The sequence below is a fragment of the Artemia sp. Qi Xiang Cuo genome, chromosome 1 (genome assembly GCF_049724085.1).
Source record: "Artemia sp. Qi Xiang Cuo chromosome 1, ASM4972408v1, whole genome shotgun sequence".
In the NCBI taxonomy this organism is placed as follows: domain Eukaryota; kingdom Metazoa; phylum Arthropoda; class Branchiopoda; order Anostraca; family Artemiidae; genus Artemia; species Artemia sp. Qi Xiang Cuo.
Genome location: NC_142794.1, coordinates 44052676 through 44080603, shown reverse-complemented (window position 1 = coordinate 44080603; position 27928 = coordinate 44052676). Strand labels below are relative to the sequence as shown.

Genomic DNA, 27928 nt, shown 5'->3' with positions numbered 1-27928 from the left:
CTGAGATGTCTTATTGGGAATTAGCATTATCACAGTGCATTTTGATTTAATCTTAAGGCAACATTTAGTTTTTAAACATAATGGACAAATGGGAGGGTGGCCGTGAGAGGGTGGGAGTGGAAGGGGGATTAGTTGCCCTCCAATCACTTTCGACTATTAAAAGGGCATCAGCCCAATCAATCGAATGAGCCCTTTTCGAAGTTCCCACGACAACTCCTTCCATACGAAGTGCCCTGGTCTAAACAACAACAACAACAAAAATATCACTAATCACTTTCGACTATTAAAAAGGGTACTAGCCCTTTGCATTTCAAATCTAATGAGCCCTTTTTGAATTTTGTATGACAAAGCTTTCTATAATAACTTTATTTGGCCCAAGGGCATAACTTACAACCCTTGCCCTGAGGGTTGCGGGGGAGTCTCCTCCTCAAAAACATATTTTCTATCTGGAAATCAACTACGCTGAACAAAATGGCTATCTCAAAATTTTTATTGGATGTGTTTGGGGGAATGCTGGGGGTGAGAAGGGGGTTAGTTGCCCTCAAATCACTTTCGACTATTAAAAAGGGCACTAGTCCTTTGAATTTCAAATCGAATTAGCTTTTTTTGAAGTCTATGACAAAGATTTCAATAAAAACCTTATATGCCCCCAGGGCATAACTTCTAATCCTTGTCCTGAGGGCTGTGGGGGAGCATCCTCCTCAAAAACATATTTTCTATCTGGAAATCAACTACGCTGAACAAAATGGCTACCTCAAAACTGTGATTGGATCTGTTTGGGTGAATGAGGAGCGTGGGAGGGGGGGGCTATTTGCCCTCTAATCATTGTCAAATGTAATAAAGGGGACTCGACCTTTCATTTTTCTATCGAATTAGCTTTTTTTGAAGTTTCTACGACAACGCCTTCTATAAAAACCTTATGTGCCCCAGGGCATAACTTAAAACCCTTGACCTGATGGATGTGGGGGAGCGTCCTCCTCAAAAACCTGTTTTCTATCTGGAAATCAACTATGCTGAACAAAATGGCTATCTCAAAATTTTTATTGGATGTTTTTGGGGGAATGATGGGTGTTGGGGGGCTAGTTGCCCTCCAATCACTTTTGACTATTAAAAAGGGCACTAGCCATTTGAATTTCCAATTGGATGAGCTTTTATTGAAGATTCTACGACACAGCCTTCTATAAAAACCTTATATACCCCCAGGGCATAACTTAAAACCCTTGCCCTGAGGGATGTGTGGAAGTGTCCTCCTCAAAAATATATTTTCTATGTGGAAATCAACTACGCTGAACAAAATGGCTATCTCAAAATTTTGATTTGCTGTGTTTTGGGGAATGAAGGGTTTGGGGGGGGGCTAGTTGCCCTCCAATCACTTTCGACTATTAGAAAGGGTACTAGCTCTTTGAATTTCCAATCGAATGAGCCTGTTTGAAGTTTGAGGTTGTGGGGGAGTGTCCTCCTCAAAAACATATTTTCTATCTGGAAATCAAGTTTGCTGAACAAAATGGCTATCTCAAAATTTTGATTGGATGTGTGTGGTGGAATGATGGGCGTGGGCGGGCTAGTTGCCCTCCAATCACTTTCGACTATTAAAAAGGGTACTAACCCTTTGAATTTCCAATCCAATGAGCCTGTTTTGAAGTTTCTACGACAACGCCTTCGATAAAAACCTTATATGCCCCCTGGCCATAACCTAAAACCCTTGCCCTGAGGGTTGTGAGGGAGTGTCCTCCTCAAAAACATATTTTCTATCTGGAAAACAACTACGCCAAAGAAAATGGTTATCTCAAAGTTTTGATTGGATGTGTTTGGAGGAATGATGGGGGTGGGGGGGGCTAGTTGCCCTCCAATCACTTTCGACTATTAAAAAGGGTACTAGCCCATTGAATTTCCAATCGAATGAGCCTGTTTTGAAGTCTCTACGACAAAGATTTCAATAAAAAAAACTTATATGCCCCCAGGGCATAACTTATAATCCTTGCCCTGAGGGCTGTGGGGGAGCATCCTCCTCAAAAACAAAGTTTTTCTCAAAACAAGGTTATCTCAAAGTTTTGATTGGATGTGTTTGGGGGTATGATGGGCGTGGGGGGGGGGCTAGTTGGCCTCCAATCACTTTCGACTATTAAAAAGGGTACTAGCCCTTTGAATTTCCAATCGAATGAGCCTTTTTTGAAGTTTCTACGACAACGCCTTATATAAAAACCTTATATACCCCAGGGCATAACTCAAAACCCTCACCCTGAGGGATGCGGGGGAGTGTCCTCCTCAAAAACATATTTTCTATCTGGTAATCAACTACGCTGAATAAAATGGCTATCTCAAAATTTTGATTGGATGTGTTTGGGGGAATGATGGGCGTGGGGGGGCTAGTTGCTCTCCAATCACTTTTGACTATTAAAAAGGGTACTAGTCCTTTGAATTTCAAATTGAAGGAGACTGTTTCGAAGTTTTTACGACAACGCTTTATATAAAAACATTATATGACACCAGGTAACAACTTACAACTCTTGCCCTGAGGGCTGAGGGGCAGTGTCCTCATCAAAAGCATATTTTCTATCAGGAAATCAGCTACGCTGAACAAAATGGCTATTTCAAAATTTTGATTGAATGTATTTGGGAGAATGATGGGCGTGGGGGGGGGGGCTAGTTGCCCTCCAATCGCTTTCGACTATTAAAAAGAGCACTAGCCCTTTGCATTTCCAAACCAATAATCCTTTTTTGAAGTTTCTACGACATTGCTTTCTATAGAAACTTTACATGCCCCCAGGGCATAACTTAAAACCCTTGTCCTGTGGGTTCTAGGGGAGTGTCATCCTCAAAAATATATTTTCTATCTGGAAATCAACTCCGATGAACAAAGTTGCTATCTCAAAAGTTTGAGTGGATGTGTTTGGGGGAATGATGGGCGTGGGGGGGGGACTAGTTGCCCTCGAATCACTTTTGACTATTAAAAAGGAAACAAGCCTCTCTCAATTTCTAATTGAATGAGGCAATGAGCCCTTTTTGAAGTTTCTACGACAACTCCTTCGATACGAAGTGCCCGGGTATGGAGAACCATAAAACAACACATTGTGCCCACATCGTTCTTTTCTTAGGCAGTGCTAGCGCGTTGCCTATGAAAAGAGTTGCAACTGCGCGTTCTGTCGACCTGCTTGCCCTAAATCAAAACTGGTATTTGGTCAAAACTTATTTCATCCAAATAATTACAAATCCGTTCTTGTAAAAAAAAATTTCAAACACTTTAGATAATGGCGATAAAATTGCAACAGTACGGTAATTATTCACATCAGGTTTATCGCTTTTTTATGTATTGGAATTTTTCTGGGCAATTTTCTGTCTACTAGGAAATATACCTGAAACGATTCGTAAATTAAAAATATTAATAAGTGGTTCAAAAATCACACCGATAATACTTTTTAGCAACTTTGCTGAAAGTTCATCATATCCCACTGAATTTATATTTTTCTTATATTTTTGATAACGTTCTGGAATTCTGCAAAACTAACAGGGGATTGAACTTGCTCGCACCTTCAGTGGGAGGAAAATATTGTTTATGCGACCTGCTAGAAGAAAAATCTATTTCTGCTGAAACGACAGATTGTCCAACACCAGTAAAATAATCACTAAACATCTCAGCAATAGCTTGAGATCCTCTAACTTCTTCACCATTTATATCAAATAATAGCTCAGGATATGACAACTTTTAATTTCTTCCAATTTTATTCTTAATCAAACTCCAAGTTTTCTGGGTAGAATCAGACTTGAAATTAAGTTTCATAATAAACTCTTTCACTTTCTCTAAGAAGCCTTGCCAACAAATACTTATAATTTTTAAAACGCATTGTATTTATTTCTGTGGGATACTCCATTCTGATTTTGTATAAACGGTTCTTTTCATTGATATACCTCAAAATTAATTCATTTATTCATGATTTTCTTGGGGCTTGCCTCTTTCCTCTTGGATTTCTGTACGAGCAAAATTAATTAAGCTTTTCAGCTAATATATTTATAAAACTTTTCTAAGGATTTATTTGGATTCATTTCATTAATTACTTTACTGTTTAGCACTAACAGTATGTTAGTGCTGATGGGGTACAATCGGATTTTCTTGAGGTTTTCTGTGGAATACCCCAAGGTACCAAAACGGGACCTGTTTTATTTTTAATACTGTGTAACAAAATGGCGACTTGGCATGAAAAGAGAGCGAAGTTTGCAGATGATTTGTCATTGCTGATACTTCATAAGGTAGGATCCATGATTAGTACGGATGGCATAATTCGCCGTTTGGAGGCTGACTGTGAAGAGAAACGGCTTTCAATTAATAGGAAAAAGTCAGCACTTAGGAAAGTCCCGTTTTCGAAAAAAAAAAGTTCCTAGTCAAAGTGATTATAAATGTGCCAATTGTAAATAATATGACTACCAACCGATACAGATTGTCTCTTCGACAGTATTTTGTGTCTCATTTTAATAAGTAAGTGACAAGGAAGAGCGATTATTTAAATTATATTGTATCTCATTTAATTCTTGTTATTTGACATAATAAATTCGTATCGAACTCAACTCGACATCACCAACACCTTCTTTTAATTTTAGCAAATTTTATGTGACAAGTTTCTACGCTTTTTTACGTTATTGTACGGCACCCCCTTGCTTTTGTCTACTCCAATCAATATGAAAAAATTGATAACCTTCAACGTGAATACTTTCAGCCGAAAACTCATCTAAAAAAGTTTAGCATATGTCTAAAATACCCGTATCAGATACCGATACAAAAGTTTCAATCATATTTTCTGCAGTCCTCCAGTCCCGACAAGTACAAAACGATACCTCCTTGTATTTGAATTTTTCTTTGCCAGTTCATTCAAAAGTGAATATTATTTTTTTGGAATATCTGATATAGTGCTATTTTCTTCATTATTACTAGCTACAATATTTTTTTAAACTACAGCTAAGAAAAAAAAAATATAAGCATCCTTATTCCAAGTCAAATTTTTTCAGTGCTGCTATTCTGAAAGACCTATATGTGAATCTAAATAAGCAGTAAAACAAATAAAAAAAACTTTTTAGTAAGAAGTTAAATAAAACAAATACTACTACTACGTACTACTACTAAGAACACACCGTATCACCAAGCCGCCTGAGGCCAACACAGCTACGCACGCTCTTCCTCCATCCCAATATATTCAAAACCACCCTCTTTACACCCTCCCAGGAAGTTCCCATTTCCTTTAAATCTTTCTTTATGACATCTTCTCACCTCAACCACGGACGACCTGCTTTCCATTTAGCCCTAGACGGCTGGCCGAAAAGGACAATCTTCAGCAATCATTCATCCTCAGACCATGCGCTAGCCATCTCAGCCTTTCTCTCATTATAGGCCTAGAAAGCGGGATTGAACCAAACTTTTCCTACAGCCTACTGCTTGAAATACGGAAAGTCATCCAGGTATCCAAAACAATCCCTAGGCAATTCTCTGGAAAACATCTAGCAAATCTTCATCCTTTTTTCGGAGCACAGGCTTCAGAACCATATTTGACCATTGCCATCACTGTAGCTTTCAATATTTTACTCTTGGTTTGCAGACTTATCTTCCTATTGATCATAAAAAATAAATAGACTAAGTAAACCAAGATTAAACGCTTCAGACTTATATGTTTCAATCGATAATAACAGGGTGGTTCCACTATTACATGTTATGATTTTATGCCATTGAAACATCAAATGGAAAACTATTATATACTTCTCCTCGGACTCTGAAAAAAAGTCAATTTCTGGTATTTCATCACTAAATGAGTATTTTGTAAATGAACCATCAGGTCTTTTTACGAACAAGTTCGTCTGAATCTCCTTCGGTATCCTTGCATCATGTACGTGAAGTTTTCTTAATTTATCACGTTTTATCAATAACGGCTTACTTATTTTAGAAATTTCGGCAGGAACATCATCACTGGTAAATGATAGGAGACTAATATTCTCATGAAAAATCTGCGGAAGATCATTAGTATAAATCAAAAATAAAAAGGGACCTAGTACTGAACCTTAAGTGACACCAATATAATTCAATCTTTTTAACTTAGGCAGTTTTTTGTCGACATCTACCGTAATTTTACATCAACACAGATATGATTTTATTATTTCTAGTTCTTTTCCTCTTATGCCTGAATTTTCCTTTTTGTCAAGAAGAATTTCATAGTTTAAAGTGTCAAATACTTTTTTAACATCATAGAAAACGGTAACCAATGGAAATCATCATCTAAAAAATCATTTATTTCTAATAAAAGATCTTCAACTGCGTGTTCTGTCGAAGTACTTGCCCTAAATCCAAACTGATATTTGGCAAAAATTAAATTGTATCCAGATAATTACAAGTCCTTTCTTTTAAACCTTTTTCAAGCACTTTAGATAATGGAAATAAAATTGTAATAAGATGAATATTATTTACGTCAGATTTATCGCCTTTCTTATGTATCAGAATTACCAGGGCACTTTTCCATCTACTGAAAAATATACCTGAACCGATACATAAAATAAAAATATGAATAGGTTGTTCAAAAATTCCACCAAAAAAACTTTCTAGCAACTTGGTGAACAGATAGATTACAAAGTGATATTCAGTAGTTTAATGTATTGTGCTATTCAATACCCAAGAATGTAAACTGACTGCTGTCTACCCTAAAAGAATGACTAACTACGATCCTAGCAGCCTAAGAATAACAAAATTAAAAACAGCTATAGATACAATGTGTAAGTAGATAGACAGGGATCACATCAGTCAAAGAATTGTCAAAATAAATCAGGTGGCAAAATTATTTCAATGGAAAACTAGCTAAGCTAGATTACGAGCATATTTAGTCATCTACTCCACTCAAGAAACTAATTAACCTCTGTGTATTTTTCATATCCAGCAACCTGAAATACCTCCTACCCATTTAACTCTAGAAAAAGGTCCAAATAATGGACTTCGTTCAGCTAAGTTAAGCTATTGCCTCATTTTTTTCTTGACACATATACTGGTTTCTTTATTCTTTGATACCTTACTCTAGTAATTGCTATCTACCCAGAAAATTTTGTAATTCAAACCTTCCGCGGAATATACTTTCTTGTATAGTGAAGCTAACAGCCTCAAATTGATTCGGTACGGAAATCTTTTGTCTGGTCCTGCTACTGAAATTTCGGTTTCCAATTATCAATTTGGTAATGAATATTTATATTTCTTTCCATCAGATTTTTACTTATTTGTTTTTACATAACTAAAGCGGCTTAAAGTACTTTTTCTGTGTCTGAATACTAGTGGCATCTAAAAATTGTCTTTCTTTGATTAAATTCATTTCTTATTTGTCAACTGCGCAAATATCCGCCATTTCGTTTGTGTGCTTTGAAGCTGTTATTCGGTAAGGTAAAGAAAGTCAAAATAATTCTTGAAAATAACCTAGTTTTTGTTCTATATAACCCGCATTCTTATGTAAACAATTCCCTTAATAAATCCTTTGATGATGGGTTCATAGCCTAGGCAATTCCTGATAGTTTGGTTAAATCTAGGTAATAGTCAAGTCACCACTTCAGTGGTGAAAACCTAGGCTAGAAAATATGTCGTTAACCCCAAATTTTGGTAAAGTTCTACGAAATCATATTATTGTGTTAGGACTAAAGTGAATACACCATTCGATGCCTTTTTTTATGCTTATTAAGAATAAAATAATCTTTTCTTTTATAAATTAATTTAAGCCCCCCCCCCCCTATATATGCCAATTCAGGGTTAGGTTAGGTATAGCCTATGCTTATTATATTCGTAATCAGCATAAAAAAAGGCATCGAATGGTGTATTCACTTTGTTCCTAACTCAATAATATTATTTTGTAGAACTTTAGGCTACCCAAATTTTAATTCAAAACCATGCACTAGGCCTACACACACAACAACATTAGTTTCAAATTTCAAATTAGTTTCAATTTAGCCATTTTCAAATGGGATCCCAATCTAGCCCATGTCTGCTGTTTAAAGCAAGGATGCTTAAACCTAAAGCCTAGCCTAATTTTTTCTCTTCTATGCTTGTCAAAACTGAGACCACATTTTTAATTTATGCTGACAAATTATTAGTGAAAATTTACCATGAAGGCAAGGCCTTTGTTAGGCTACTACCCTCACATTTCATCATGTTATTGTATAATAGCCTACTTAGGGGTGGTCAAAAAACTAATCTCTATTTTCCAGGAATGCTAAAGAAAAGTGGTCTTTCCTAAAAGGAGATCATTTACCCTATTTCTTAATTAGGAAACATGCTAGGCTACACACTTCATTATTGGGGGGGTTCAATTGGGAGGGAAAGTTTCTGGAGGAATTTCACATGGACAAGGGGATTCCCAGTAAAATTCTAGTTTAGCTACTTTTGGCTAGCTTGGAAAGGGGTTAGGTTAGGAAAATCAAACTTTCAGGTTTTGGGTCTACATGCTAAAGTAGCCTATGTCCTGGGAAGGTTTTTGAAGTACCTATCTCCTCTCATTCTCCCTCTAGAGGGTCCTAAAATTTGCCTACATGACAGGTCTAGCCTATACCTAGCCTATTGAAATTTGGTTAAACCATTTTACTATCATGAATTTCTATTGTGGGGGGGTGTATTCAAGTTTTGGGGGTTTTACAGAAGACTCAAAAACATAAAAATCATTTATATGCATTTTGTTGCTCTTACAAGTCATATATATATATATATATATATATATATATATATATATATATATATATATATATATTATTTGCTGTGCCAAAAAAGTTGGGGAAAGATGTTCCTTTTCTCTATTTATCCAAGGTTACAGCAAAAAAGAGCATTTTTAAGAATGACAAAACACATTACCAAAACAAGCCTACAGAAAACTTTAAAACTAGGCCTAGCCTATGAAATAAATGATTTTGAAATCCAAAAAACTAGAATTTTGAATTTTTAGTTTTTCTGCTCCATATAATCTTGTGCAATATTTCAAGCATATAAAGTAGAAAATAACTATAAAACCTATCATTTAAGCATTTATTGCTTTAAGAGATCTCAACTCTTCTTCAAGCATTAGGGGTGTTTTTTCACTCATCAATGTGCTAAGATCTTACATCTTCGGTTGTTGTTGTGGAAACTTCTCATCATTCTGCTCTGATCAGTAGTCTGAGAACAATGATGAGTAGATGACCAAAGTTCTCTCATCATTGTTCTATACAACAGAACAGTGGTGGTCTTCACACTTTTTGCTAACATCAGTGAGCTGTAAGATCTTAGAACCAGTGGCATATCCAGGATTTTGTTTTTTTTTTGGGGGGGGGGGGCCTTCAGTCTACCTTTTTATAGCAGTCATGTGAGCAAGAAAATTATCTATCATAGTGCAAGATTTCAGGCGGGGTAGGGGGGTAGCTAGGTAAAGAAATTAAAAGTACACACTCATCATGAGTATTTCTAGTTGTAGACTTTTTGTTTGAGAATGGATGACAATATTTTGCCAACTAAGTCAGAATTTAAAAAAAAGTTAGAAGCAGTGCGAGTTTCTATTTTGGGCAAGTAGTTGTTTTGGAACTGCCACAAAGCAGCAGAATTTAGAAAATATAAAATAAAGAAGTGCATTATTTCTTATATTTGCCTATGGGACCCTTGTTTTAGAGAACTAAATCAATAAAAAATAATATTATATAAAAGACATTTGCCTAGAATTTGGTTTTGGAGGGGTGGGGCTTCAGTCTGCCTATTATAACAGCCATGAAAGCAAGAAATTTATTGATATTAACATTGTGACCTTGGCGTCATCGTTGACTCCCAGTTGAAATTCAGCTCCCACTCACAAAAAATCTCAACCAATGCTAGTAGAGCCCTAGGCATCATCAAACACAGCATCACCAGTAGGAGTAAACACGTAATCACCAAACTCTACAAAGGATTAGTAAGACCTAGACTGGAGGTGGGGACGATACTGGCCACCCCTCGATTCAAAAAGGACAAGGCAGTTCTTGAGCAAATCCAACGAAGGGCCACTAAGATGATTGTCGGCATGGAAAACAAGACATACAGTGAACGGCTGAAGGAACTCAACCTCCCCTCCTTATTATACAGACGGAAACGTGGAGACATGATCCAGGCGTACAAACTCCTCTCAACCAATCAAGAAAATGAGATCCTGGAGATCGACACCTCCCACAAAACACAAGGACACCTTAGACAAATCCGCAAACATCACGCTACAACTGGAGCAAGATGCAATTTCTTCTCGAATCAGATTAAGAACCTCTGGAATAACCTCAAGGAGGACACTGTTGCTTCTGAATCAACAGATGCTTTCAAACGGCATCTGGATGCTGAGTGGAAAGATACACCATGGAAGTTTGACTGGGAAGCACCAGAATCTTCCACCAGAACTTAACCAACTACAACAGTCATCATAAGGAGTGATTCAACAGGATCGAAAATCCTTATTTCACTCCAAGCTGTGATTTAAGGTAATTTAAGGTAATTGTTTACAGAGGATAAAGCACAATTAAAATTTAAAAAACAGAATCAACTGCACTTAGAGAAATGAGCAATGAAAGACAACCTAACCTCTCACAGTAATAGCTGCCAGTCTTTTTTGGCTGCAAATCAATCAAAAACTTGGTCAGCATTGACCTGGATATTGTGGTTCAGGGTCATGTGAGCTAGTCTGTTCAGATGCTCCTTGCCCATGGAGCTCTGCAGATAGGATTTTAATCTCTTAAGACAGCTAAAGCTCCTCTCAGCAGAAGCAGTAGTCACTGGTAATGTCTGAAAAATCGTCAAAAGCCTTCAAATGCATGGGAAAAATCTTGCATTGCATGATGCAAGAGTTGAAGTTACAGTTGATGGTTTCTCAAACTTTCCGAGCCACTTCTGTTTCCAAAGGACTAACATTTGAGCACATGTCTACCACTGTGAAATCCCTCATAAACAGCAACAGCATTCACAAATTTATTAATATTTAATGACTCGTTAGCTGGCAAAAGCCTTCCAATTTTGAAAGATGCCTCCTGATGGCATAAAAATCTTTGATCAAGTTCTTCAATAAGTGAAGCAAAGTAAGGTTTGAACAATGGCTTGCAATAAAAAACCTTGATGGATTCATTATTGTTGATGGACATTCAGGGGATAGACCTTGGAACAGCCAGAGCCACATTTACCTATTGTGCAAGTTCATGGGCTTTCTGAAAAATTGTTTCAAAATCATTTTGTTTTGACTGCAGTAAAGTATCAGAACATAGCTTTACAGCACTGCCGACAGCACTCAACTAAGTCTAAATCTTTAGCTTGCAGCGCCTTAGAGAAAGAGAGCATTATGGCACTAACAAACTCTAGCTTAGCCAACGTGAACATAAAACTAAATTCGGTTGCTGCTGAAACCAATGCATTTACTTTTGAAATAACTTCCGTATCGCACCATATGCTACCAACTATTTCCTCGAGTGCAGAAATAATTGCACAATACAAAGACATAAAAACTAAAATGCAGTCATGACGCTCCACCCATCTCGTTTTGCACAACTTCACGAGCTTTCTCATGGGACTATCAGGACGAACGACAGTGACCGCTTCTAAAAACATATTTGTTCTTTTTGGTGAAGATGATAAAAATGATTTAATCTGCTGAATAGTAGCAAAGGTTGACCTAACAAGTCCTACCCTATTAGTTTTACATAAAGTCAAATTTAAGCTGTGCAATGCACAGTGGGTGTAGATCACATGCAGATATTTTTTCCAAATTTCTGCCTGTGTGCCAGAATAGCAGCCTGACATGTTGCTGGCCCCATCAAAACCAACCCCCACAAATTTCTCCATTTTTAAGCTGAATGCAATGCATTGGCCAATGACTTGCTCTGCTACTGGAGAGCTGGTGAAATTTCTGCATACAGAAAACCTGAGAAACCGCTCTTCAAGTAAAGCACAAGTTTCATTGTAGTATCTGACTACAAGAACTAATTGTTCCTTATTGGAAATGTCTGTAGTCTTGTCGGCAAGGATTGAAAATGCTACTGAACTATTTACATCACTCGCAATGCTTGGCACAATAATGGGCACAGCACAATTGATCAGATCGTTTTGAATGATGGGATATATATACTGCACATTTTTTGCGCCATTTTTGAAGTGTTTTTTAGACATTGCTCTCCACTCTCTACCATTAAATGCAAAACACCACAAAAAATGCCTTCATTTACCTTAGTTTTGTTGCATAGTTTACTCTCCTCTCTGTGTCCTTGCAGAGGTAACTCATGCCACCCACAAAAAAGGACCACATGCAGAATTGGTGTTAGTATTTCACATTTTTTTTTATTTCAGCCTCTGCACTTGATATAGCAGACACAATGCTCCTAGTTTGTTTTTCATAAATGGAGACAAAGCTTTCAGTGCTAATCATTGAATCAAGATGGTAACGAGAGTTCTGATGTGCCCGCATGTCTGAAAGGAAATGCTTGAGTCCTGTGTATGGTTTTGAGACTAGAGAGCCTTGAACCTGATGGCTACCCTTCTTAGCAGCTTGACAAGCAAATAAAACGCATTTTGCACAAAAGATACCCATGCACAATGGACTGAAGACCCATTCTGGGAAAGTTTGTAACCAAGAGTACTGAAAGGATCAAACTTTTGTTTTTCCCTTTTCAATAAATGCTTTCAAATGAAATGGGAAATTCTGGTTCAGCTTGAAGTGACTTGTTAAAAGATTGTATTTTTCTTCATCTGAAAGGTTTTTGAGTTGATCTGGTTTTCCAGCATACAAGTTAATATCTAACTTTGAAAGAACACAGGATGAGTCTACAGAATCCTGTTTAGTTGGCTGGTGAAATTTGGTCATATCTGAGCCCTTCAAGCAAGAAGCATCCACACCACTCATAATATAGTCAATACTACTAGAAGCAGAGGTACTACTGTCATCGCCAAAATCCAAGTCTAAAATTAAAAAGACAAAATGAAGTCACAAAAAGAAATAAGCAAAAAGTAAAAAACCAGAATAAAAGAGTGTGAATTACAAATTATTAGATAAATCATAATTAATCATAGTTCTTTTAAATATCTTAGACTTTAATGGACAGGAAGTAAAAAACACAGATATCAATTCAGCTTTAGATCCAAAGCTTCTTGGAAAAACATATAAAAAAGGGTGCAAAGATTAGTTGCTTATTTTTGGCAAACCCTATATTTTCTTAAAGCAGGACTGAAGATATTATCTATATTTTAAAGTTAGATTTCCATTTTCTACATTATGATATTCTTCAAAACCAAAACGTGTGAATTATTCTGCTAGTCCAATCTGAGTTTTGGGTTCAAAATTTTTTATGCATGACACAAGACCCAGGTCAACAAGCATGCCAAATTTCAATCCTTCAAAACATGGGATCTAGAGAAAAAATCTAGTAATTTGGAAACGCTGCGTTTTCTGTACGATTGCCTATTCAGCAAAAGATCTTAATATGTCCAGTCATTCTGAAGATTGTCTATTTTATATGATCTATATGCTTTTCAAATTGAAATACTCTGGATATTGTTGAATTCGCATGACAAAATGTGTGATCGGTTCCACATGGAAGCGCTAGTTGGAGCAGAGGGGTTAACAACTGGGCATTTTGAGGGACACCTAGAGGCATGCCTCCAGAGGCATATTCCAAAGGGTGCAATATGTAAATAAATACTGCTTGCCTGTTATTTGGTATCAGTCAAATATTTCAGCACCTTCAAAAGCAATCTTTTAAAAATTGGAAAAAATCATTTATGGGTTTATTTGGCAAGGAAAAGAACCCCCAAGACTGAAAACAACTGATATGTACCTAAAGAAGAAGAATGGAGGACTGCAAGTTGTTGATATTCATGCAAAAACTAGGTGACCCTACGATGGTGCCACTTTTTCCTATTACACATTCAGCATTGCCACCAGCTCAAAAATAAAATCCCGGAACACGGTTTTTAAGTTGTACAACATAGGGCTGCGCGGTGATGACGTAAAAAGCAAGGTGAAAAATTCAAAGTACCGTGAAACGTGGTTTCTAGTTGTAACTAACAACTCATTGTCAATATTCCTAGTATTATTTCGATGTGAAAACGTTCTGGTGGATTAGTAGGATCTACAACAAATATTTTAGGCCAAAAACAATTTGCCAAAGTTCTGAAATAACGTGTCCACGCATCTGCATTTCATTGTTATTTGAATTTCTCACCCAAGAATTGATGTCATGCTTCACAGCCCTATTCAATATGGCTTGGCCAGCGGTAAAAGTTGCTTTTTATCACATCTTCACACGCCTCTTTCCCTTTTATCATACCTGCTTTTCTGTTTAGTGGCTGTGCCAAGACGCACCCTTGGATCTCGGATTCTTAATTGTACTAAAAAAAGGAATCTGCTGCTTTTACACAAAAGAATCCAGAAGAAACACAGATTGCTTTTTCCCGAATGTACTTGGAATCCAACTTTATTGGTATTAAACCCAGGCCTTTGGGTGTTTGAAGAGAAAACTGTAAAGCAACAGTCAGAAAAATTGTTACTACTGAGTTATTAGTAAAAAGCAGTAAGTAAAGCAACCAACTAAAAAAAATAACTAGTTTCTCAGATATTTATTGTCCAATTTCACACCAACCTCTGCATTGGTTTGTGGCAACTCACGTAGTCCTACTCATCAGCCCTGGACCACCACCCATTTTAATCGGTCACTACTCAGCTTCTCAGAGCTTTCCCTCAGAAGCCACAACAGCATGGATTTTTTTTATTGGTGTTATGGAGCCAACAGAAGTCTTGATTCAGTGTCAGTCGCGGAAGCCTTTTCCTGCTTATCAGACAGAGTATTTTCCTCTGAGTCACTGTCGTGAAGTACAGAGACGAACATTTGGTACTTGGTGACCAAAAGCAGAAAGTACGTCGTCGGGTATCAAGGCTTTCATTATTTGCTGGCTTTCAATACGAGCTCGCCCTAGCTCGAGCTTGATTTCATCGTCCCCGGGCAAAGAAAAATCGGAACTGACAGACACAACACCAATGGATCTAATTCGCTTGGCCTTGGGCAAGGACAACTGTTCATTAGAATATTGAGCTTCAAAATCCGTTATACTTTCATATCGACGAATTTGATGTAGAAGTTGGAGGAACAAAAAGTTTATTACAGTACTGTAAGTGCTGGTTTGAGACTGCATCTTCCTAAAAAAATCTTCACACGTTTGGCTATTCATGTTGGAGAGTTTGAAAAGACGTTCGAGTCCAAGCCGTTTGAATAGACAAATGAGAAGCACTAGGGAATGCATATTTATCTCTAGGCAATGGTAAAGGTTTTGTTTAATAAAATTCTTGTTCAAAGCATAATGTCCACTTTTTAGGACCCAGGATCTCCAATGTTGAACGCAGTAAACAACACAACCAAGTAAAGATAACCTCTCAGGAGGAGAAAGCTTGCCGTCGTAAAAAATGCGCCGTACGCTTTCCATAAGCCAAAGATAAAACTGTGTTCCTTCGCTTCCAGTAACACGCTGTTTCAGGTGTGCCGGAGGCACGAAGGAAGGGACACCTGCGATGGTCAGTTATTAGCCCCTCTGTTGGAGCATCATGTAGTGTGACCTTAACAGTAAAGTACCAAGAAAATGCTCTCTACCCGACTGTTCCAAGGCTTCAAAGATTGCCCTTGAATCGTTAAATTACTCATTTTATTACTTATCTCGCTGTTCCTGGAACATTTTTCCTCCCAATTTTACTAATGGTCGCAAAAACTCGTTTTCCTCGTAAAAACTGAAAACAATTAAATTTTGTTAATTAAATTATTTGCGTACATGACTTGTTTGGTAGGTCAAAGTTTGCCCACCCCCCCTTCAAAAGTATTGAATTTTAGAGACACAGCTAAAAATTCTAGAATGGCTCTATGATCAATTCACACAGTAAAATGAAAAAAGGAACGGGTGTTGCAAATAACTTTAAAGCATGAATATTTTGGAACTTACTAAATTGGCACTTAAAAAAAAAGAAGAAAAGAAATTTTTGCGGGATTCTACTTTTTGTTTCTGGAAATATGGGAGTATGAAGGTATTCCAACATTAACCATGCTAATAGTTACACAAGAAATAGAACATAAAATGAATGAACTATTAATAATCCCATTTTGGGATCTAGAAAAAGATTAATTTTCAAAAAAGTTTGATCCCACCCAAATAATGATCATTTTTACTGTTTCCTTTAATTGATCATAGCTAAGAAAAATTCTTACAAGAAGATTTCCAAATTAAGATTTGGTCGTCTTTAATCTAAATTGGGAATTGCATTTAATTACTAGTGACACGTGCGTGCTTCTAAACCCACTAATTACAAACTATTGTCAGAATAGTAGTAAACTCCTTACCGTCATTGCTGGTTTTTGCAATCTTTAAGAAATGCTTAATGCTGGGCTGGCGTCGCTTGATTTTCTTTCTTTCATCTCACGCGACCTTTCCGTTTAAATTCTTATCTTACACTGGAATTATAGCACCGTTTGAATGAACTATCGCCTCTTAGTCTGATTCCTTGTCGCAATTCCTTCATTGAAGAGAAGCTAGTGCTTATATCTCCGAGGGTTAAATAGTGAGAAAAATTTCTTGACATCTTGTTTGATTACAGGAGGCGATTGCTCGTTTGATGATAAAATAATAATATAAGCTTGCCGGAGAAATGGATAGCCATTTGACAAGAAATGAAAAAAGGAACGGGTGTTGCAAATAACTTTAAAGCATGAATATTTTGGAACTTACTAAATTGGCACTTAAAAAAAAAGAAGAAAAGAAATTTTTATGTTACTGCTTAGAACAAAGACAAGTTAAAAAACAATAATACTTATTTCTTTTTCCCAAATTCTAAATCTGCTTCAAGATCTTGATTTTAGATTTTTTTTTTTCTTTGACCTCTAAGCTTGATTGGCTTTCTTATTTCTTTCTTTTACACTTTCCACACAATGCAAAGTGGGGTCTTCATTGCATTCATGATATTTAAACTGTTGTTCTTCAGGGTTTAGGAGGGGGTACCTAGGTTAGGCTACATTTTTAATATATGCTATGCCTACCCCCCCCCCCCCCCTCCCTAATGTGCAAATATATAGCCCAAATTTGTTTATTAACTATTATATATTCATCCTATTTTGTTTTATTTCATTAGCATTAACCAAACTCGACTTTTTAGAAGTGCCCATATAATGCACTAGTACTGGTTTCTTTATGCCATTTTTTTGATGAGAGAAGTCTTCTTTGGTTCTTTTTATAGCAGTTCAGGGGCAATATGCAGATCTCTCAAAAGTGTTTTCTTTGCCTTTATGTTCATTGTCCTTTGCTCTTATCATCTTGATTTGCACTCTGGTAACTTTCTATGAAAAATGATGTCACATTGGTACTAAGACCACACGCAGTGTCTGCAGTCCAGCTTCTATATCCTCTTTTGTACTGTCACTGTCAGGGTTATTGATTTTAGCCTGTTTTTGGGATAGACAGGAAAAAATGACTACCATCTTTAAGTCTTGCCATACAACTCCTTTTCTAATTCTGGAGTATCATATAGCATTTCTTCTGTGCTTGCATCTACTGCTCTTTTGCTCACAAGCTGCCAACCTGTGCTGAAGTTAAAGCTTTCATAATCTTCTTCAGCAAAACTGAATGTTTGATCCTGTCTACTTGCATTTGTATTTGCCTTATCACTTTGCTTAATCAAATGCCTTTGAAAATGAACTAAAATCTGCTGGCCTACTTGCTGCTTTTTGTTAGGTAGGCCTTGTCCAATTAAGAACTTTTGCAGCGTTTGATGAGCAATTTTTGTTGGCTTATGAATTAGTCATCCATGTATTTAAATCTTAGATTTTTAGTTAGGTTATCTTGGTGTGTTTTTTGTTGTAATTGAATAAAGAAAATTTTATTTTAGTTACAAAATTGATAATAATATTAAATATTCAGGCAAGCTTACCTCTTAGGAAAACTTTAAAAATTGGCTTAAAGGAGATTTCTATTTGGGGGAAGAGGGTTTGTATTTAAGTTCTGGGCCCTTTCCAAAAATGCATAAAAATTGTTTACATGCATTTTGTTGCTCTTATGAGTCAAGATGCCTTTTGGGTGGAGACCTAATAACCCTCTGGATTTGGTCTTGAGCAAATTGGCAACTTTGGGAGTTCCTTGGTGTTACCAGCATTGATTGAAAACCTTACCAGCACAAGGAACATACTATTTATGCCATAGTTACATTGAATAAACAGCACTTAACTTAACAATTAGTGAAAGTTTTTTTTTTATCTTTGCTTATTTAGAACTTGCCTCTAGTTAGCTTTTTAAATTGTTGACACATCATAAGATCTATTAAATTCTACCAAAATTTTAAGGAAATACCATTTGAGTAATTTTGCAGTTTTGGGAGTTTCCCATGGCACTGGAAACATATGCTAGTGTGCCATTTGTCATAGAGATGGCCATCTAACACTGAGGGCCTGGTGAATGAGTTGTAACGTGTTTGATGACTTTGGTATAAAAGAATGGTGTGAAGAACCTAAATGCTGTTAAATTTTGGTAGACAGTCTACTGTACAACATAACTTGCAATACATACCAACTTGACAGTGTCCTTATTTATTGTCAGGCCCAACTACTTTCAAAGTGTATTCTTGGTAATAAATTTACATTAATTCAAATGCTATTCCAGCTTATTATTATTTTTAATTTTATTATTAATCTGTCAAAATCTGGGATTTACTGTCTAAATGCAACTTATTAAAGACTAATTTACTGTATTAAAAATGCAAAAATTTCAAGGTTTCTCTGCTCTAATTTTCTAGTAACCTTATATTTTCTGTTCCCAAAAGTGACTGACAGTAGATTTGTGTATTTGTGTACTGATTATACCCAAATCAGCTATTAGGTTTTTTTTGTGAATGACAAAGGCTATTCAAATATCTGGTGTAAATATGTACTAATAAATACTGGGAATCTGAAAATACTAGCATAACATTAAACTGAGGACTATCTTTAGGTTCTCAAGATGGGTGGCAATAGCAAGAGAGTTTTTGTTGGCAATTTACCCAGAGGTTGCAGAGAAAGAGATGTTGAAAGATTCTTTAGAGGATATGGACGGGTTGTTGAAGTCCTAATGAAGAAAGGCTATTGTTTTGTGGTAAGTGATTTGTTTTGTTTGTTAGTTTTTTAGCAGACAATAGCAACAGGTAGTTATCCCTTCTTTTGGACAACACTGCTTCTGCTCCCATTTTGGCTGTGGCTTAACACAATTTTTTCAAGTTTGAATTGCTAGTATGAACTTGAATCAGTTAAGGAATTCACTTTGTGATAATAAAAACAAATATGAAAGACTGTCAATTTAAGTAAATTATTATCCTCAATTCTCTAGCATAAAATCATATGGTTGACTCTTAACCCTGTGTCCAATGAGCTTAATGTAAATGATTTTGTAGTTTTTAGCTTTCACTAGCCTATCCAAATTATTTGCTTATTGTGCTTCAGAGCTATGTGCTTCAGAGCTTTCTTTTACAGAAACAAAATTTATGTAATATTTAGTTGTGTATGTTAACAGTATTTTCTGGTAGTACCAAAATTTCAATGGGTTCACAAGTTTTTTTTTTATTTACATAAAAAATTATTTATGTTCAAATAGCATTCAAAAGGGCACAATAATTATGCATGTTCATTAAGTTGGTGAAACTATTTGCAATATGCTCCTAGCATTATTGAATTCAATTAATTTATTTGAATAAAAATAAAATATAACATCAATAACATTAAAGATCCTAGAAGAGAACTTGTTAAGAACCATGACAAAAAAAAGAAAGAAATTAAAGTGACTGAAATCAGAAAAAAACATAGATAATTAAAACAAATTAGTTAAGAGTTGAAAGGTTAAATTATATTTTCAAGTTTTGTTACATTATTGTACAGCATATGGAAACTTGTGGCTAGCTCAACACTGTATGGTATTTAGTTCCATTGAATAATAAATGTGTAAATGGGAGATTGTTGGGCATCACTAGAAACACATTTAGGGATTATAAAGCCTCTATTGGATGAATGGAGACAGTGGGCTTTGAGCATGGATAACTATTTGCTATATTACCAACGCATGTTCATACTGTTATTTATTGTTCAAGACAGAGACAAACATCACCAAATTATTCTTATCATTTGTTTATATTGAGCACACATTGCCATAGTCTAGCTTAAAATTTTGAACCTGTGAGATAATGTGACTCGAAAAATTTACCTCAAAGTTAATGTATTTTTAAAAATTTTATCTGCTGCTCAAAATAGCGGTTAATGTCATCAAGCTTTGTTATTGTGGATTGTATTGGTTTATCACAAGACTGACCCTTTCTATAATTAAACTCGTATGTTGCTTGGATCTTTTTGTTTTCAAGGGTAAATTTCGTTAATGGAAGTTCGAATCAGAATTCTTTTTTTTAGATTTAGATCTTGGTGTAATTTCTACAGTTTTTGCCTATTGTCAGTTCGTAGTGCAGGGCTTTTAACACACTTTGGCACTACAAAAAGGCACTTTCACTACAACGTAATTTCAGCTGTAACTGAGTGATGGATGTGACTTTTGTGACAAGTTTTACATCTAATTTATTATGGTGTTTTGGTTCCATAGCAGTGGAAGCAGAGACAATAGTTACACAAGCAAAGCTCATAGGGAAGGGCATAAGTAATATTAAAACCCTTTGGAAATAGGCTTGATACTGCGTTCAACATCTTAACCAAAAATTTAATAGCAATTCTTTTTGAAATACTAGCTTTAAGGTGTAGTTGCAAGTACCTTCTATTAAGCTCTCCCTTTTTCATGAACAAATCTCAGTTTTAAGAAGTATTGAATAGGTTTTCTCGTCTGTTCGTACTGTATTTCAGACTGGATATGGGGAAATATTTTCACATGTTTTGGGAACTATTTGTCAACATAAAGCAGAACTAAGCTGGAACTCTTCAACTCTTTAAGTAAAAAGGAACAAATAGAATCAAATTTGTCATAATGCGCTGGAAATATGGAATTTACCCAAAATTGGCAGATGTATGGAATTTTATCAGGAAATATAATTTGTTCCAAAAATAGTAAAATTCCAAAAGTGAGCACAAGCTAAGAAATGTGAGGGTAGTAGCCTAACAAGAGCCCTGCCTTCTTGGATAAATTTTTCCAAATAATTTGTCAGCATAAATAAAAAATGTGGTGTCTATTTTGACAAGCAATTAAAAAGAAAAAATTATAGGTTTGGTAAAACACATGTATGTTTTATAATGGCGCAGTGCAACGTGCAAGTATACAATCAGAAACACTGAGATCCATTTTGGACCCAATTGCGACCGCTTTGTGGACCTCCCCCCCCTCCCCCGGTTTCATTGACCACAATTTGAAAACACCACTCTACAGAAACCTGAAGGTACTAGTATCTATTTTAGCTCTTTGTTTTACTTATTGCACTTTTTGTTAGGTTTTAATGAACCATTTATGTTATTAGGAGTTTGATGATCCACGTGATGCTGATGATGCAGTTTATGATCTCAATGGGAAAGACTTAATGGGAGAAAGGTTAGTTTTTTTAAGGGTATTTTACCTAAATCGCTTAATGACTAATGACCTGTATAAATGATTAAGTTGCATATTCTGTGCTTTTGCATTATTATAGTAATTTTTTTTACCTACTATACAAAATTGTTAAACAGTAGAGCCACAAAATTAGAAACAAGACGATTAACAGGCAAAAATTAGTGACAAAGGGTTTCTAGCGGGAAATAACAACTTAAAGATTATGCAGTGAGCCTGATTGTATCTCCAAAAAAAACATCTTTGACAACTCATTTAGTACCCTCTGAAGTTGCATAATATCACTAGGTCCATATTTTGGCAATAATTGTCTCTTTATAATAGTGCTGGGATAAATTAAGGGAAAATTTATAGCTACAAAAGTACATGGAGTATCAACACAATTTTTAGCCAATGGCAGAAGTAATGCTTCCGGATCTCAAACAAAGAGCATGATCACGGGACAAATATAAGATTTGTCAAAGCACGCCGAATATACTTTTCACGATTTGTCAGGTTTTTAGCTAAGCCTGTTCTTAATTTAGTTTTAATATCCTAAAAATGTGGATTTTACAAGCAGAAATTGAAGAAATATCACTTTGGCAACTTCTGAAAACATAGATGACAAACTGTGGTCATCAATGTTTGTGTTAGTAGCTTGTATTATTCTAAACTTTAATTGTAATCTGAAGTGCTTGTTTCCCTGCATTTTCTTTTGCAGTGAACAGAGTTTTGGGGGGCAGGATTCTTTGCCAAAATTTCGGGACAGCCATTATAATTGGAATGTTCAGTAAGTGATTTGTGCATTCAGAGAATATTCAATATGTGCTGCATCAAAATGTATCCCTGTCTTCAATATGCTTCAATAATTCTTATTTGATGAACTATTATTGCTTTGTTAAACTAATAATATTGACTGTTTTCCGAATATCCGTAATAAATGCTAAATTTCCTTTTGACGATTCATATCCGTCTCTTATCAGGGACGTATCAAGGATATTTTTCGGGGGATGGGTTACAAAAAAACCTAAAAAACGCATAAATAGTTTTTATTTATTTTTGTAACGTTTTTAAGAGCCGGACAAACATTTGGGGGGAGGGGGGGGGGTCATAACACCCTAATCCTCCCTGGAAACGGCCTTGTATCTCATACTACTAAATAAATACTTTATACTTCAGATGTAGATTAATATGGTGGTGTACTTGAACGCAAAAATTAAAAGAACAAGTTATTGTTTGTGTTAACAGAATTGTTACCCTATATACTGCTTATATATTGCTTATTGCTTCTTATCATTGTGGTTTATGTTGTTGTATTCATTTAAATCAGAGATCTCTTGATTTTTTCAGATCATAAGACCTGATCAAGGATGCTCGAATAGATCGAGGACCATAATTAATACAGAAAAGGAATTGAGTCTAAACTAAATTTTGCGCATTTCTTGCAAAGTTTTGCAAAAAAAAAAAGAAACGAAAAATGATATTTTTAAAGTGCCTAATTGCCACATCTGACCAGTTAGCCAATTTGGGGATCCTTGATTTTGGTAATAAAAAAAAAAAAATTTTTTGGCGATTACGAACCGTTGTCTCATATTTATTTTATTAATTGATTTACTGTAAAAATCCTATTGACATATTTCTAAAAATCACCCTCAAATTCCCTCTTGAATCAGCGTATTTGACACAAAAAATGCAGAAATTTACAAAAAAAATAATCTATTATTTCTCTTGCTTATTCTTTTCTAGCAAAACTTGAGATGTTTTACAGCTGAACTATTCAATGCAGCTTGAAGAATTACACGCGAAGGAACGATTAATTTCAGCTTTGTTTTAGTGTACATTGAAGTACTGGTATTGATTAGGATGGGCAGCTGAATGAATGAAATAAAAATATGGCAGTGACTTAAAAATGGTAAAAGTGTTAGTCAAGTGGGCAGTGATTCCTTATCGTTGGGTTGATATCCTCCTTTGGATGTAAGGAAATAGCTGAAGTAAAAGTTCAAAATATGAATAACAAGATCCATTTAACTAACATACACTTAAAATAGTCTACTAAGTTGGGTTTACTTTTCCTGTTAAAATTAAATTTTATTGTCCCATTTCCCCCCAAAAATAATAAGAGCCCAGCTTTTTGTACATCAATATCTTGATGGGATTAAGGGTTGGGGTGGATAAGACCTGATTAATTATTATGTAAGAAATTGATCCTTCCAGGCTGGCTATCGAACATGCCAAGGGTACTGCACGCGGCGGTGGCAGTGGGGGGCGTTATAGCTCTAGCCGTTATCCTCCTACTCGTCGTGAAAGGAAACAGTGGATGGACAAGTAAGAACACAGTTTTATTTTGTATTATATTCTATATCTGATGTGAAATTCGTTTTCAGACTCTCAGTTGAAAATGCGAAGGGAACGCCTCGTGACGCCTTTCAAAACGATCGCAGAGATGATCGAAGAGGAGGCTTTAGAGGTGGATTTAGAAGGGGTTCCTTTCAGAGGGGTCGCGGTGACAGAAGATTTGATGACAAGTAAGAAAAAAGTATATAGTAAAAAGGGAATGTTACCAAACTATCCTCTATAAGCCTCTTTACTCGTTTCTACTGGTGGTGTATGTACTGACTGGGGTGGCTCAGTATTATTTGGAGCCTAAAAGTATTTGTGCAACACTCCCTTTTTCTGTTGCTAACGTCTGCAAGTAGTGTTGCCAACTTCATGAAATTCTAAAGATCTTGTTTTTATGTGATTTATATATTCTTGGATTAACTTCCAACAGATACAAAAGAAAGCAAGCTCTTATAAACTGAAATATATTTTAGTGGGAAATTGTTTTCGTTAAAAAAGAACAATTGAAGCTTGGCAACTTTACCTGTAGACGCCTTACATGAATTATACAGTACAATAATAGTCGAGGATATGTGAAAGTAATCAAACTTCAGTGAAATATTAATAAGTTTGCTGTTTTTCAAAAATCAATTTCTGCTGTTGTTAGATTGTATGAGTAGTTTCTCACTTGAGAATGATTACTTTGCAAGATTCTGATGTTTTTATTTATATTGATGCCTAAAAATCTACTTAATCTGTTTAATAAAGTACTGCAGGGCTATGAACTGAAATCGGGGGACTTAAAAGTAACAATAATATACTTTGTGAGATCTGTTCTGGAAGTGAAAATACAAAAGTTCTGGAAGTGGAAATCCAAAAGGTGTTTTTTTTAATGACATACATTTTCTAAACGTCAGATTTTTTGTTCATAGCCGTTCTTGCTTGACGTCCGTGGCTTTGAGGTATCCTAAAATGCAAAAACAATTAGTCATTTAAAACCCCCCTGATAATTCCGAGTATTTTGATAAACAATTGGAGATACTTGTTCATATTCTATTTTTGTCCACTGAAAAGGGTTTTACATTATCCATAATTCTGGAAATGTGTTCTGTTTGTAAAACAGAAAAAAAATGATAACCTATATAATGCTTTTAAAACCATCTATACACTTATTAAAGAATATACAGTTACTATGATTTCCTCATTTGATTTTTGCTCGGGGGTGTATGTCCTCTTCCCCCTACATTATGTACAAATAAGCCCTTTTCGTTTATTTTTATATTCTCGACCAATCGGTAATAAGTGGCCGTAATGAATTTCGATTGAACCCCACAAAATATCCTATATTTAGTATTTACGAGCGTCCTAAAAACAATTTACGTAATTTGATGCGTGTTGGGCACCTATTGGAGAAAGTTTCAGGCTTAACGAAAGATGTCCAAATATTTTATTTGTTAAATAGATACATAAGGAGAGGGGAATAGGTTCAATTGTTGCACGCAAGAAAACACCTGACCGTGAACGCATGTTAACTAAACATTGGCGTAACTAAAGGTGATTAAAATTCTTTCATTGCATCTTCAATTCTATTTTCCCTTTCGTTATAATGGATCTAGTCTCTTTCAGGGAAATCCTAGCTGAATGGAAAGTACTATAAACGTAAATGAACTATAGTGAGATAAATACACAAACAATTATATCCTTGTTTTCAGAGTCTTTTATTTCGTGCTCCAAACTAAGCAAATTTTATTTTGGAAAGGCCTTTGCAGCAATTTTCGAACTATATTTTTTCTGTACTTCAGAAAATACAGACAATTTTTCTCTACTTCACACGTTTTCATTATTCTAATGGGCGCACTGGTCACAAATATGTACTGGCGAATTGTCATAAACAGCTGTAAAGTCCTATGGGTATGTTTGATTTTCTGTAAGATGGAGAATCGGACGTGAACTCATTGGACTTGCAGATTTTTTTTCTGTGAATCATACTTTATTTTATTATGTTAATATTAATCAAGTGTTTTTTTTTGTTTTGTTTTTTCGTTGTTTGGGAGGTTTACCCTTCTAATGCAATGGGTCATCGCATTTGTTTGTCGATTTATTGTTTTTAAGATTTGACTTAAATAAAGTCATCTTTTCTTCACACAAGCACAACAATTTTCAGAATTTATCATAATCTAAAAGCCAGAATCTTGATTCAATTGGAAAGAATTGTGTTGAAAAGGAATGACACAATCTAAACGGAGCTGTAGTCACTCCTAAAGACAAGAGAAACCCGCTTATTTGTTTATTACATTGAAGTATTGCACTAACGCAACTGTTACATTTCTTTAATATTTTACGGATGGTCGAATTTTATCTGAAGCCTTATACTTAATATTTCTGCTATTGCATTACAAGTATTTTTCTTAGTTTCTTTTTTGCTAATAAAATGAATTGTTTTTCCAATGCCTCATTTTTTAAAAGTTAGTTGGACTAGCAGTCCAATTTTACTTGAGGTTTTCTGTTGTAACGTGGGCTATTTACTAATCATAGAAATTGTTGTCAAGTATGTTGATTAACCTGTATCTCGTCGTTACAAAGAAATGAATTTCTTGTTCCTTTCAGATATGGACCACCGGTTCGAACCGAATACCGTCTAATAGTTGAAAATCTCTCTTCACGCGTTTCTTGGCAGGTAAGCTTTTGTCGTAGATTAAGTTTTTCTTCCTGTAATTTAACTTGAATTTCCCACCAATTTGAACTACTAGGCATTCATTTGTCTCTAAAAAATTGTGATTTTTAAAGTATATTTTTGAACTTAGACGCTGTTTATCCTTGTTCTCCGTTAAATAACTCAATTCCCAAATTCATAATAAGATTGTCTGACCATCGTAGGCTAAGGACCAATCGGAATATCTAAATTAGTCTTAAAGAGAAATAATTTATGTGTCTTTTGTTGGTAGTAGAATTAACGTGCTTCCATAATAACTTACCCGAATTGTCATTCTATCCTAGTGGTAGGTTGCATCGGCAAAATTGAGGCTTTGGAAACAATTTTCTGCCACTAAAAGATGAGAATTTGTATCAGGTGATGTATTCACCTTTTTTAAAAGCACAAACGTTATTTGGGGATTTGAACTGAATAGGTTAGTAGTTTTTTTTTTTTTTTTTTGTATTTGCTTCTTGACCGATATTTTGTAAAGTAACTTGTAGTATTTGTAAACCAAACTGACTACTAGAAGAACCTAGATCATGAGCGCCGTCGGGAAATTTCCCGGGGGTGGAGCAAGCCCTACCAGGATATAGTTTTTTTTAATACCTAGATTTAAATGTATCTTATTTTCTTACTTCTATACATTTTTAAATTTTATACCCCCTCCCCCCTTTTCCATGACCCTGATGTGTAATGTTTGGAATTTTAATACGTTATAGTTACGCTAACATTTTTAATACTGAAGAAAAAAGAAGAATCACAACATTCATATTCACCAATATTATAAACAATATGTAAAATGTATCTTAATCTTTAATTGAAATGCTGTATTGGAAAAAAAAAATCTCCTTTGTCAAGCCATATACTTTTAACCTCTGAAAAGAAATTTATGTCTATCTCTGCTTTATATATATATATATACATATATATATATATATATATATATATATATATATATATATATATATATATATATATATATATATATATATAATATATATATATATAATATATATATATATAATATATATATATATATATATATATATATATCTGATGGGAATGCCCATTTCAGTACATAGCTTTTCCAAAGAGAAGAGCTGTTAATAAGAAAGTAATCATTGTCAAGACTTGAGTAGAGGAGTTCGTTACCTGGTTGCATGAGCACTCAAAATGCTAGTAAATTAACAAATACAGAAATTACTTTTCGCTTTGTGCACAATATGTCAAAAAAAAATCTTCTGTAATATCTAGATTTTCCAAAGATAAGAGCTATTAGGAAATAAGTATTAAAAACAGTGTTATGCTATCTAGTTTTGGGTTCTTGTTCTTTGACAATGCAACAAGAATTGGCTTTTCATCTAAATGCGTATGAGTATCTTGAAAAAGCA

At 35.2% G+C, this 27928-nt stretch overlaps 1 protein-coding gene across 3 annotated transcripts in view; it reads left to right on the top strand.

Annotated features, from left to right (window-relative positions):
• The first annotated feature begins 7299 nt into the window (after window positions 1-7299).
• Window positions 7300-27928, top strand: part of LOC148956356 (serine/arginine-rich splicing factor 4-like) — a 36151-nt gene continuing 15522 nt past the window's right edge. Inside the window, exons 1-5 of one of the 3 annotated variants that reach the window (XM_089106838.1) lie at window positions 7300-7396; window positions 18974-19114; window positions 21459-21529; window positions 23908-24048; window positions 26450-26519. In XM_089106838.1, the coding sequence (XP_088962964.1) occupies window positions 18983-19114; window positions 21459-21529; window positions 23908-24048; window positions 26450-26519 (414 nt within the window). In that variant the 5' untranslated portion in view covers window positions 7300-7396; window positions 18974-18982. Of the gene's footprint in view, window positions 7397-18973; window positions 19115-21458; window positions 21530-23737; window positions 23849-23907; window positions 24049-26449; window positions 26520-27928 lie in introns of all 3 variants that reach the window. The other 2 variants (XM_089106919.1, XM_089106884.1) reach the window with 2 other exon arrangements.